Source organism: Ictidomys tridecemlineatus, chromosome 7 (genome assembly GCF_052094955.1).
Source record: "Ictidomys tridecemlineatus isolate mIctTri1 chromosome 7, mIctTri1.hap1, whole genome shotgun sequence".
NCBI lineage: Eukaryota > Metazoa > Chordata > Mammalia > Rodentia > Sciuridae > Ictidomys > Ictidomys tridecemlineatus.
Genome location: NC_135483.1, coordinates 156,256,952 through 156,270,102, shown reverse-complemented (window position 1 = coordinate 156,270,102; position 13,151 = coordinate 156,256,952). Strand labels below are relative to the sequence as shown.

The following is a 13,151-nucleotide window of genomic DNA, read 5'->3' as shown; positions in this document are numbered from 1 at the left end:
CTTATTGAGATATAATTCACAAAGAAGTTCACCCTTTCAAAGTGTGCAACTTAATGATTTTAGCTTCCTCACAAAGTTGTACGACTATCAGCATTAATTTCAGAACATTTATGAGTGAATTATATCCTATTGTATAGATATATCACACTGTGTTTGTTTATTCATCAATTGGTGAGCGTTTGGATTGTTTCCACATTTTAATTACCATGAATTATATTGCTGTGAACATTGGTGAACAAGTGTTGTGTGTAACCATGTTTTCAGTTCTTCTGGGTGTTTAACTAGAATTACTACTACTAGACTATATGATAACTCAATTCTTAGCCTTTCAAGGAACTGCCATACTGTTTCTCAAGTTGGTACATTCTTACCAACAAGGAATGAGTGTTTATATTTCTCCACATCTTTGTCAACATTTGTTATCATCCATCTTTTTGATGATAGCCATTCTAGTGGATGTGACATAGTACTTCAAGAGTTTTGGTTTGCGTTTTTCTAATGACTAATGATGCTGAGGATCTTTTCATGTGATTATTATCCATTTGTATCATTTTGCAAGAAATGTCTGTTCAAGTTTTTTGCCCATTTTTTATCTGAGTCATTTCTCTTTCACATATTTGAATTATTAGGAATTCTTTACATATTCTCATGCAGTTCCTTTTTAGGGATGCTTGATTTACAAATATTTTATCCATTCTGTAGTTTGTCTTTTTCACTTTTTTAATATTTTCTTTTTCATTTCAGTGCTGAGGATTGAACCCAGGGTCTTGTGCATACAAGGTAAGCCCTATGTCTCTAAGCTTCACCCTTGCTCTGTCTTTTCACTTTCTTGAAATGAAGCACAAAAATTTTTTAATGTTACTGGCATCCAATTTTTGTTGTTGCCTGCATTTTGGTGTTATATGATTACCCAATCCAAGGCCACAAAAATTTGCTCTAACGTTTTCTTCCAAGAGGTTTATAATTTTAGCTCTTATATTTAGATCTTTGATTTGTGTAATTACTATATAAGATACATAAACAGGATCAAGCTTCTTGCTTTTACATGTAAATATCTAGTTGTCTCAGCAACTCTTTGCTAAGACCACTCTTTCTCCTTGAACTGTCTCGACTGGCTCCCTTGTAGAAAATCAGTTGGCCACAAATATGGGGGTTTGTATCTGGATTCTCAATTCTATTCCATTGATCTAAATGTTGTTACATATGCCACTACCACATTGCCTCGATTATTGCAGCTTTGCAGAAAGTTTTGAAATTCCTATTTAAAAATCAAGCTGGAGGGGCTAGGGACGTGGCTCAAGCATAGTGCTCTCCTGTAGCATGCGCGAAGCGCTGGGTTCGAACCTCAGCACCACATAAAAATAAAGATGTGTCCACCAAAAACTAAAAAATAAATATTAAAAAGTTCTCTCTCTCTCTCTCTCTCTCTCTCTCTCTCTCTCTCTCTCTCTCTCTCTCTCTCTCCCCCCCCCCTCTCTCTTTCTCTCTCAAAAAAATAATAAATTGTTAAAAATGGGGGGGGGAGTGTGACTTTAATAAAAAATCAAGCTGGAATTGCATCGTATTGCATTTGCATCTATAGATCTGGAGAGTACTCCTATCTTAACAATTTTAAATCTCCCAGTCCACAAACATGGGGTGTCATTTCATTTATTTTTATTTTTAAAATTAATTAATTATTTTACTTAGGTATATATGACAGCAGAATGTATTTTGATTCATTGTACACAATTGCAGCACAACTTTTCATTTCTCTGGTTGTACACGATGTAGCATTGTACCATATATGCAGTCATACAAGTACCTAGGGTAATAATGTCCATTTCATTCCACTGTCTTTCCTGCCCCCATAAACCCTCCTCTCCCTGCCTCTCTCTCCCCTTTACCCAAAGTTCCTCCATTTTTCCCATGGCTTGCCTGCCATCATAGATCAGCATCCACTTATCAGAACATTCGGCCTTTAGTTTTGGGGAATTGGCTTACTTCACTTAGCATAATATTCTCCATCTCCATCCATTTACCTGCAAATGCCATAATTTTATTTTCTTTTAATGCTGAGTAATATTCCATTGTGTATATTTACCACAGTTTCTTTATTCATTAATCTTTCAAAGGGCATCTAGGTTGCTTCCACAGTTTAGCTATTATGAATTGAGCTATTACACTGATGTGGCTGTGTTACTATAGTATGCTGTTTTAAGTCCTCTGAGTATAGACTGAAGAGTGAAGTAGCTGGGTCAAGTGGTGGTTCCATTTCAAGTTTTCTGAGGAATCTTTATACTGCTTTCCAGAGTGGTTGTACCAATTTGTAGTCCCACCAGCAAGGTATAAGTGTGCCATTTCCCCCACATCCTCACCAACACTTATTGTTGTTTGTATTCTTGATAATTGCCATTCTAACTGGTGTGAGATTTGCATTTATCTAATTACTAGAGATGTTGAATATTTTTTCATATATTTGTTGATCGATTCTGAGAAGTGTCTGTTCAGCTCCTTAGCCCATTTATTGATTGGGTTGTTTGTTTTTATGGTGCTAAGTTTTTGAGTTCTTTAAATATCCTGGAGATTCTATCTGACATGCACATGGCAAAAATTTGCTCCCAAAATGTAGATTCTCTCTTCACCTCATTTTTTCTTTTGCTGAGAAGAAGCTTTTTAGTTTGAATTCATCTAATTTATTAATTCTTGATTTTATTTTTTGTTTAGGAATCTTGTTAAGGAAGTTGGGACCTAATCCAATGTGATAGATTTGGGCCTACCTTTTCCTCCATTAGACGCAGGGTCTCTGGTCTAATTCTGAGGTCCTTGATCCACTTTGAGTTGAGTTTTGTGCATGGTGAGAGATAGGGATATGCATGGCTTTCCAGTTTTCCCAGTACCATTTGTTGAATAGACTATCTTTTCTCCAATGTATGTTTTTGGCTCTTTTGTCCAGTATGAGATAACTGTATTTATGTGGGTTTTTCTCTGTCTTCTATCCTGTACCATTGGTCTAATGTCTATTTTAGTGCTAATACCATGCTGTTTTTGTTACTATAGTTTTGTAGTATAGTTTAAGGCCTGGTATTGTGATGCCTCCTGCTTCTCTCTTCTTGTTAAGGATTACTTTGACTATTCTGGGTCTCTTATTCTTCCAAATAAATTTATGATAGCTTTTTCTGTTTCTATAAGGAATGACTTTGGGATTTTAATTGGAATCACATTGAATCTGTATAGCACTTTGGGTAGTATGACCATTTGGGGAGTATTAATTTTGCCTATCCAAGAACATGGGAGATATTTCCATCTTCTAAGGTCTTCTTCAATTTCTTTCCTTTTTATTTATTTATTATTTATTTATATATAATAGCAAAATGTATTACAATTCTTATTACATATATAGAGCTCAATTTTTCATATCTCTGATTGTATACATAGTATATTCACGCCAATTTGTGTCCTCATACATGTACTTTGGATAATAATGATCATCACATTCAACCATCATTAATTACCCCATGCCCCCTTTCTTCCCCTCCAACCCCTCTGCCCTATCTAGAGTTCATCTATTCCTCCCATCCTCTCCCTCCCTATCCCATTATGAATCAGCTTACTTATATCAAAGAAAACATTCGACATTTGGTTTTTTGGGATTGGCTATCTTCACTTAGCATTATCTTCTCTAACTCGTATCCATTTACCTGAAAATGCCATGATTTTATTCTCTTTTATTGTTGAGTAATATTCCATTGTGTATATATGCCACATTTTTTTATCCATTCATCTATTGAAGGGCATCTAGGTTGGTTCCACAGTTTAGCTATTGTGAATTATGCTGCTATAAACATTGATATGGCTGTATCCCTATAGTATGCTCTTTTTAAGTTCTTTGGGAATAGACAGAGGAGAGGGATTGCTTGTTCAATTTCTTTCTTTAGTGTTCTGTAGTTTTCATCATAGAGGTCTTTCACTTCTTTTGTTAAATTGATTCCATTTGTTTGTTTGTTTGTTTGTTTGAGGCTATTGTGAATGAGGTAGTTTTCCTAATTTCTCTTTCAGAGGATTTATCACTGATGTATAGAAATTCATTTGATTTATGGGTATTGGTTTTATATCCTGCTACTTTGCTGAATTCATTTTTTAATTCTGGAAGTTTTCTAGGGGAACTTTTTAGATCCTCTAAGTATAGAATCATATCATCAGCAAATAATGATAGTTTGAATTCTTCTTTTCCTATTTGTATCCTTTTAATTTCTTTTGTCTAATTACTCTGGCTAGAGTTTCAAGGGGTATGTTGAATAGAAGTGGTGAAAGAAGGCATCCCTGTCTTGTTCCAGTTTTTAGAGGGAATGCTTCCAATTTTTCTCCATGTAGAATGATGTTGGCCTTGGGTTTAGCATAAATAACTTTTACAATGTTAAGGTATGTTCCTACTGTACCTAGTTTTTCTAGTAGTTTGAACATGAAAGGGTGCTATATTTTGTCAAATGCTTTCTCTGCATCAATTGTTATAATCATATGATTCTTTTAAGTCTATTGATGTGATGAATTATATTTACTAATTTTCGTATGTTGAGCTAAACTTGTATCCCTGTTTTCATTTATTTTGATCTTTATCTTTTTCAATGGTGTTTTGTAGTCTCCGTGTATGAATGGAAGCATTTATTTTGTTAAATTTATTACTATTTTATTCTTTTTGATGCTATTATTTTTCTCCCAGGGCTGAGGACCGAACTCAGGGCCTTCCACATGCTAGGCAAGTGCTCTGCCAGTGAGCTAAATCCCCAAACCCCTTTTTGATGCTATTTTAAATGAAAGTTTTTACCTTTTATTTTCACATTGTTCATTGCTAAAGTATAAATATATATATATTGATATTTGTATATTGCTCTTGTGTCCTGCAAACTTTCTAAATTTAGTTGTTCCCAGTAGTTTTTTAAATAGATTATTTAGTGTTTTCTCTATATAAAAGACAATATAAGCTACAAATAAAGACAGTTTTATTTTTTTCCTCACTAGTGTGGATGCTTTTATTTTTTCTATTGCCTGAGTATCCAGATCTCCAGTACAGTATTGACTAGAAGAGGCAAGAAGTGACCTCTCTGTTTTTTTTTTCTTGATAAGGAGGAAAATCCAGTCTTTGACCATTGTGTATGATGTTAGTTTGCGGTTTTTGTAGATGAACTTTATCAGTTCAGGAAGTTCCCCTGAGTATTTCTCTTGAAATAGCTTTGGTGGACAGGGCTGTAGTGTCAAAATGAATGACTTGTGAAAGTTCTTTTAGGACTTCATGTCCTCTCCATTATTTATAATAAGGTTGGAAACATTGCCCACTAAACACAGGTGTGGGTATTCTTTTCCCCCCACCCCCAGAAAAGACTGGATGTTACAGAAGAAGCTCTTTTTTCTCTCTTTTCCTCTCTCCCAAGTATTTTCCCTAATTGCTACCCATATGAAAAGCAAACAGTCAATTGTGGTGGGTAAATATAATAGCTTCTTACCATTCTATCCTTATGCTTGTAGGATGCAGTACATTTTTGCATGAATTTCTATCATACATATGCCATGGGTGTTATGTAAAATAAGCTGCAGGAAGTCAGGAAAGGTGTCAACTCCAGAAAAAGTACCTTAACAAACTTCTAAAAGGAAAAGACATTTATCAAATCCTACCAACAATTTAGTTCCCAGAAGAATTGGCATATTAGGATTTGGTCGGCATTCTTGAAAAAGAATTACTGATTTGATGATGATTAAATTCACCAATATACTGCCGGATGCTAAGTGGTACCTTTAAGAAGCTGAGACCCAAAAGCCAATGAAGACTGGCCATCCAGGTTAAAAAAAAAAAAAAAAAAAAAAAAGTCCCAGCCAAGGAAAACACAGCATGGTAGAGTTAACTGAATGGTGTTGGTGACTGTTTTCTAACTTGTTGTTGCCTGGTAGCTTGCCATTTTCCCCAGTGGACTGTATTCATCTCCCACTCTCAACTTCTAGCACTTTGCTTTTAGCTTTATGTAAAGGCTAGGGATCAATAATTACTGCCCTTGGCTACCCCATGAATCTCTCCCTTAGATGGCAGAATAAAAACACTACATGTCCCCTGTTTTCTGGAACTGACCCTGCACACACCCCAGGTTTGATTCATTCTTGCATTATTTGTGTATGGCAAACACAATATGAAAAGCAAACTATAATGTTTTAAAAAATCTTTCAAAAAAACATCTCGTGATTTTTAAAGCCAAGTAATAAATGGGTTGCTGTGAGTCTTAATAGTTCCCCTCTTTGACTTGAAAACTAGATTTACTACTTATGATAGAAAAAAAAATTATTCTTGGTTTACTTTCATTCCCCCAACTCTAATATTTCAGGCAAGAATTTACAGGGGAAAAAAGAACTTTAGAAGAACAAAGGATCTTCCTCCATTTCAGGTGAAACTGTAACCCAGTAACACAGTAAGGTGAAGTTAGATAATTAGGAATTATCTCCTTTTCCCCAAAATGATATAATCTATTCCTAACTACTAATGACTGGTAGAAGGGAGGAGAGAAGGGATAGGAAAACAGGAAGAATTGGGATACACTGACAAACAATGCTATACTTTGTCAGGTCTTTGGGTGATTTTCATCAAGTACCATTGATCACTGATTGATGTCAATATCTCCCTCATAGAGATATATTGTTCATCCTGGCCTGGAGAGTCCAGGAACCACTAGAAACAGAGGATAAGAGCTGAGGAGCTGCTTGGAACACTTGGCATAAAGGAAGAACTGAAAGCAAAGGGAGAGGAGACTTGATTTGTAACTTGTCTTATGCTAAACAATGAAGCAAAACAATCAAAAGGCAGGATGATTTTTACTAAGCCTTGATGAGATTTCACACTGATAAGTTGTAAACAAAGTAGAGAACTTGCTCAGGTCTTGGGCTTCTGAGCTGGCTCTGTGGTGAGACTATCCTCAGGGTTTCTCCTGTGACCAGTTAAGAATCCTAGGAGAGGAAGTTTCCATTTTACTATTTGGTAATACAAGTCAGGTCCTAGTTTTTGGGCAGTTTAAAGAATGGGCAGTAGCTAATGTCATGTAAAAGATGAAAAATGGAAACAATTAAGGAAATAATCACGAAACTCTAAAAGCCATTTTCAAGATTGAACCATAAAAACATAGGCTAAATACTTAATAGCAATGATCAAGGAGAGGGGAATAAAGAAGACTTTACTGCAACCAAAAAGTCATTTCAGTTCTCACATGGGTGTCCTGAGAAAAATGAGGCTGTAACCCAAAGGAAATGTCAAGACTTGTTTCTTATTAAGTTATTTTTGAGGAAATTTGCGTTTGTGGGTTTATTCTGAGTAAATTTCCCCAGAGAAACATGTGAGGATGTAGAGTGTATAAATAGGGTCCACATGAGAAATGAAAATGACACCCAGAAATAAAATAGGGGTCAAATGGAAAGTCTGTGCAGGTGAACTGCTTATTTAGTTCAGTGAATCTTCCCAAACTCTCTGATAGAAAATCTGATTTAATTTGAGGTAGGGAAGGGAGTGGGATATGGTAGCATGGAGGTTGAAGGAAATTCTAATGTCCTTAAAACCATGGACTAGAGAGGGAAATGAAGAATATAAAATTCATCTTTTGTTCTTCCATCTGGATTGTCCTGAACCATTTCCAAACAGAAGATACTTTCTCAGGAATTTTTCTCGGGGGTGGGGGGCTGGGGGAAGATTACTCAGGCTCCAAATAGAGCCTGACTTCAGATGACTGACATAAAGGCCTTGGGAAGACTCTTGGGTAATGGACTTTAATTAAAACTGAGGAGTAGTGGGTTACCTAAGGTAGGAATAGAAGTGTCCATAAATGCAATAATTTCAACATGTTAGGAAAATTAAAAATTCAATATTTTAGGAACACATATAACAAAATATAGTTATAGTATACCATTAAGATTATCAGTAAGATTTTGCTTTTTCTTTTGAGGTACTGGGGATTAAACCCAGATGCTCCTCATGCTAGGCAAACATTCTACCACTGATCAACACCTCCAGCTCTTTTTATTTTTTATTTGGCAAGAGGGTCTAGCTAAATTTCTCAGGTTGGCCTCAAACTTGAGGTCCTTTCATTCAGCCTTCTAAATAGCTGAGATTATAAGTATGGACCACCACACCTGACTAACAAGAAATTTTTATCAAAAACTAGTCTTAGGGTTTAGGGTCAAGAACTCAGCACATGGATTCTGTATCTGTGAGCTCTAAGGGGAAGCAAGAGGTATCCAAAAATAGTTTCCTTCTATTGAAGAGGATACACTGCAGTGATCATTTCCGCTGATATTGTGGGGTTGTGTTAAGAGCACCATGTTATGTGAGCCACAATTTATGCAGCTCATTATTTATTATGTAAGAGTATATTGTTCCAATCAACTCAACAGAGAATTTAAATGGTTTTGACCAGTTAAGTTTTAACATATTTTATTACATACTGAATTATTATACTGCATGGTAATTAGACATGAATATTACACTTATTTTTTTTCTTTTCATTTTGTCATTTCTTGAACATTTAAAACCAAGGTCAGTTTATGTTCCTGATGCCAAGTACCTTTTAACCATCTATATTAGTATGTTTTCTGTTACCATAACAAAATACCATAGGCTGGGTATTTAAAAAGAAAAGAAGTTTATTTAACTCACAGTTTTAGAGGCTGAAAATCCAAAGAGCACAGCACCAATTCTGGTGAGGGCCCCTAGCTACATCATCTTGGAAGAGGGTATCATAATGGCAGGAGCACTAGCAAGAGTAAAAGGTAATCAGGCAAGACAGGAAGCCAAAAGAGGGAGCACAGCTAGTCTGGTTAATTTTAAGCAACTGTTCAAACTTACCAAAGGGTACCCTGAGAACTGCTTTAATCTCTTCAGAGGAGAGTTGCCTCAGTGATATTCCACTACTAAGCTCAATAGCTTAAAGTCCTCCCTCCTCTTTACCACCACACAGAGGACCAAGGCTCCAACACATAAACTGCTGGGAGACAGACCACATCCAAACAATAGCATTATTATCCTTTTTTCCCCCATAACTTTTTAGTCATCTATGTGATTCAATTTCTTCTCCTCAGTACCTGAGCCCATGCCCTTGAGTCGGGGATTTCTGTATCTAAGTATTTTATCCCAACATGTCTCTGCTCTTCCCTCATCTCATTCATTCTTGAAGATTTGAGCCAGCTGCATTTTTGCCCCCATTCCTGCTACTTATGACTTAGGCAAGGAAAGGCTTAATGTGGCAGGAATCCTGGGACATAAAATAAAATTGCAGAATCAACAGAAGGGCAACAGTAACATTACAATGTTGTAGATGGGAAAGAAAAAGATCAGAAATGGCAAATGGAAGGTGACAAGGGAAGTGGGATTCCTATAATTTAGGTTCCTCTGTAAATTGTATTGGAGTACCAATGACATGCCCTCTCTGCAAGAGCAAACAAGCAAGAGGAGATGTGAAACAATAAGAAATATACAACTAGTCTGTGCGTTCACCCTGCCCTGTTTCCTAGCACACAGCTCCGAACCCCCTTGGAATTTCCTAAGCAATAAGTGTCTTTTTGCTTGCTCATGAAATAACTGATGACTAGGAGTTCCTGGATACACTCTAAATGGGGGCTGGTTACCTGGGGAACCAACAGTGTGATTAGAGGGTTGAAACTTTCATCCCCACCCCCTGACTCTCAAAGAGGGGAGAGGTTTGTGGCTGAAGGTTGAGTTAATCACTGAGGGACAATGGTTTAATCAATCTTGACAATGTAATGAAGCCTCCACAAAAACCCAAAGAGGGTTTGGAGAAGTCCAGATTGCTAGGAAGTGCTAAGAGAGTGGCAGAAGTCAAAACGGGAATGGAAAGTCCGTGCCCCTTCTCCATACTGCCCTAGTCATTTCTTCCAAATGGCTTTTCATCTATATCTTTTGTAACATACTTGATAATAAACTGTTAAACATAACAAATAATAAACTTCTAAACTTGTAAACAAATTTCCCTGTGTTCTGTGAGGCATTCTAGCAAATGATCAAACCTGAGGAGGGGGTTTCTGGAACTTCTAATTTATAGCTGGTTAGTCAGAGGCAAGATTGGAATCTGAGCTTGTGATTGGCAACTGAAATTGAGGAAAGTCTTGTGGAACTGAGCCCTTGACCTGTAGAATCCACACTAACTTTGGTTAGTGCCAGAATAGAGTTAAATTATAGGACTCCCAGTTGGTGTTAGAGAATTGGTCAATGTGGGAAAAAACCCATATACATTTTGATGACCTGAAGTGTTCTGTTGAGAGTATAGCAGGAGAAAACACTTGGTTTATTTTCCTGTTATGCAGGAGACCTCTTTGTAACTGTAATAGTTGCAAAGATCACCAAGACCCGCTCCAGGAATGAAAACGTTATTTTCTCCAGTTACAGCACTCAGCTGTCAGTCTTAAGAATTGTCTGGGGCTGGGGTTGTGGCTCAGTAGTAGAGCACCCGCCTAGCACGGGTGAGGCCCTGGCTTCGATCCTCTCAGCACTACATAAAAATAAATAAATAAAATAAAGGTATTGTGTCCAATTACAACTAAAATATCAAAATTAAAATAAAAATTGTCTGGGATCAGGAGAACTGAACTGCCTGGCCCTTGACCACTTTCTTTCTTGTAACATCTTATATCCAATGACTAGTTAAATATAAAGACCAGCTCCTTCACTCCAACAAGAGACATCTCTGAAAATCCACCTCATCTTCAGAGTTCACTGGAGTCAGCTGAGGCTTTCTTTGAGCCTAGCTCCTCCCTCTATCTATGCTTTCTTCCCTTCCCTTCAACAGGTGGTGAAGCCAGGAGGTACGACCTGCATACCAGCCTCCATTCCAGAGTCTGCCTCCTGGGGCCCCATCCTGTGGGACTGAGTGTGCATGTCTATAAAACAGAACATGAGCACAGCAGCAAATGAAAAATAGATGTATTGAGCTTCAAAAGGTAAACCTTCACACATCAAAGGACATTATCAGCAGAGTGAAAAGGCAACCTGTGGAATGGAAGAAAATATTTACAAGCCATATATCTAATAAGGGATTAAAATCCAGAATATATAAAGAACTTCTACATCTCAGTGGTCAAAAAAAAAAATCAAAACATGGGCAAAGGGTTTAAATAGACATTTGTCCAAATAAGATATACAGATGCCAGTAAACCCATAGAAAATGCTAACATCACTAATTATTAGGGAAATGCAATTCAAAATCACAAGAGATGCCACTTCATTCCCATTGGGATGGCCAGAAAATAAATTTTGGTGAAGATATAGAGAAATTGGAACTCTTATGCATTGCTGATAAGAATGTAAATGGTACTGCTACTGTGGAAACCAAAAAAGCTTCCAAAGTAAGTCTAATATACAGCTAATACTGACAACTGCTATAATTAAACCCATGAAGTCCCACTAACCCAGATTTGCCTGCAAAGGTACTCAGTGTAATCATGGACCTTTAGAATTACAAGGAAACTGAAAGCACATCTGGTCCACAAACAGAATACAATTAGTGTATAACACAGCAATTTCACTTCTGAGCATATTCTCCAAATAATTTAAACAGGGACTCAGATATCTGTGCACCAATTTTACAACAAAATAATTCACTGTAGCTCAAATACCATCAATAGATGAGGGGTAAACAACATGTGGTATGTACATACAATGGAATATTATTCAGCCTTAGAAAGGAAGGAAATTCTGACACATCCTACAACATGGATGAACATTGAGGGCATTAGGCTAAGTGAAATAACCAATCACAAAAGGCAAATTCTGTGTGATTCTACTTGAATGAGGAACCTAGATAAGTCAAATTCATAGAGACATGAATTGGAATGGTATTTGCAAGGGGTTGGGGGAGGAAGGAATAGGGAATTAGTGTTCAGTGGGTACAGGGCTTTGGTTTGGGATAATGAAATTTCTGGAAATGGATGTTGCACAACAGTGTGTATAATTAATGCCTCTGAGCTGTGCACTTAAAAATGGTTAAAACAGCACTGGAGCTGTGGCTCAATGGTAGAGTGCCTGGCATGCGTGAGGCACTGGGTTTGATCCTCACATAAAAATAAAATAAAGGTATTGTGTGCACCTACAACTAAAAAATGTATTTTTAAAAATGGTTAAAACAAAAAGTTTTTTGTATATTTTGCTTCAATAATAATTATTTAACTAAAAAATACAAGAGTAGGGTACATACCTGTAATCCCAGCTTCTTGGGAGGCTAGGGGAAAAGGATGTTCAAGGCCAGCCTGGGAATTTAGCAAGACCCTGTGTCAAAATAAAATAAAAAGGATTGGGATGCAGTTCAGTAGTAGAGTGCCCCTGAGTTTAATCACCAACAGCAAAAAAAAAAAAAAAAAAAAAAATAGCACCTAGGACCACATGTGCTTTCAGTTTCCTTGTAATTCTAAAGGTCCATGATTACACTAAATACCTCTGCAGCCAAATCTGGGTTAGTAGGACTTCAGGGGTTTAATTATAGCAGTTGTCATTATTAGCTGTATATTAGAACTACTTTGGAAGCTTTTTTTTTTTTTTTTTTTTGAGTATGCCTTGACTACACCATAGTGATTCATATGTGATTGTCTCTAAGCCTTGGTACTTTTAAAAGCTGCTGGTGATACCAATATATAAACACAGTTAAGATTTACTGGGCTAGAAGAATATAGGCCATAGCTTCCCTGCTCAGTTGCTACTATTGCCCTGAGGATTTGGCCACCTGCTTATCTTTCTAGACTCATCTTTCTGACTCCTTCCTCCTACACACAGACAAACTATAACTGAACCACTTCTCTCCTGTCAAACCCTATCTGACTTCTATCCCTTTGTTCATGTTTCCTCTGACGAGACCGCCTTCCTCAGATTGATGCCACCCTAGTGGACCCCTTCTTGGAAAACTTTCCCTCAGCATCCTCATGTGTGCCTCTGTTCTGAACTCTGGAAACATTTCACGTGGCAGCCCCCATCCTGGAAACTTTGTGGGGATCTGCATACCTCACAGGGCAGCGAGTGAGTCTGCTTACCTGCTTTCCTAGTACAAGGTAGGAGCCAGGCACCAAGAAAATTGTTAATAAATATTTATCTAACAGATTTCTTTAATAAGAGATCATTCATTCGCAATTAAATAGTATTTTTAAAG

The 13,151-nt window shown here is 37.0% G+C and overlaps 1 protein-coding gene across 20 annotated transcripts in view; it reads left to right on the top strand.

Moving 5' to 3' along the window:
- The window catches only part of Nemp2 (nuclear envelope integral membrane protein 2), a 121,056-nt gene that overhangs the window by 17,479 nt on the left and 90,426 nt on the right, over window positions 1–13,151 (top strand). For 9 of the 20 annotated variants that reach the window (XM_078017744.1, XM_078017749.1, XM_078017740.1 and 6 more), the window contains exon 2: window positions 745–780. Coding sequence is in view for 7 of the 20 variants with exons in the window: in XM_078017736.1 (XP_077873862.1) it covers window positions 10,927–10,956 (30 nt within the window). In the remaining 13 variants the exon portion in view is untranslated. Of the gene's footprint in view, window positions 1–744; window positions 781–10,805; window positions 10,957–12,860; window positions 13,054–13,151 lie in introns of all 20 variants that reach the window. The other 11 variants (XM_078017736.1, XM_078017735.1, XM_078017738.1 and 8 more) reach the window with 3 other exon arrangements.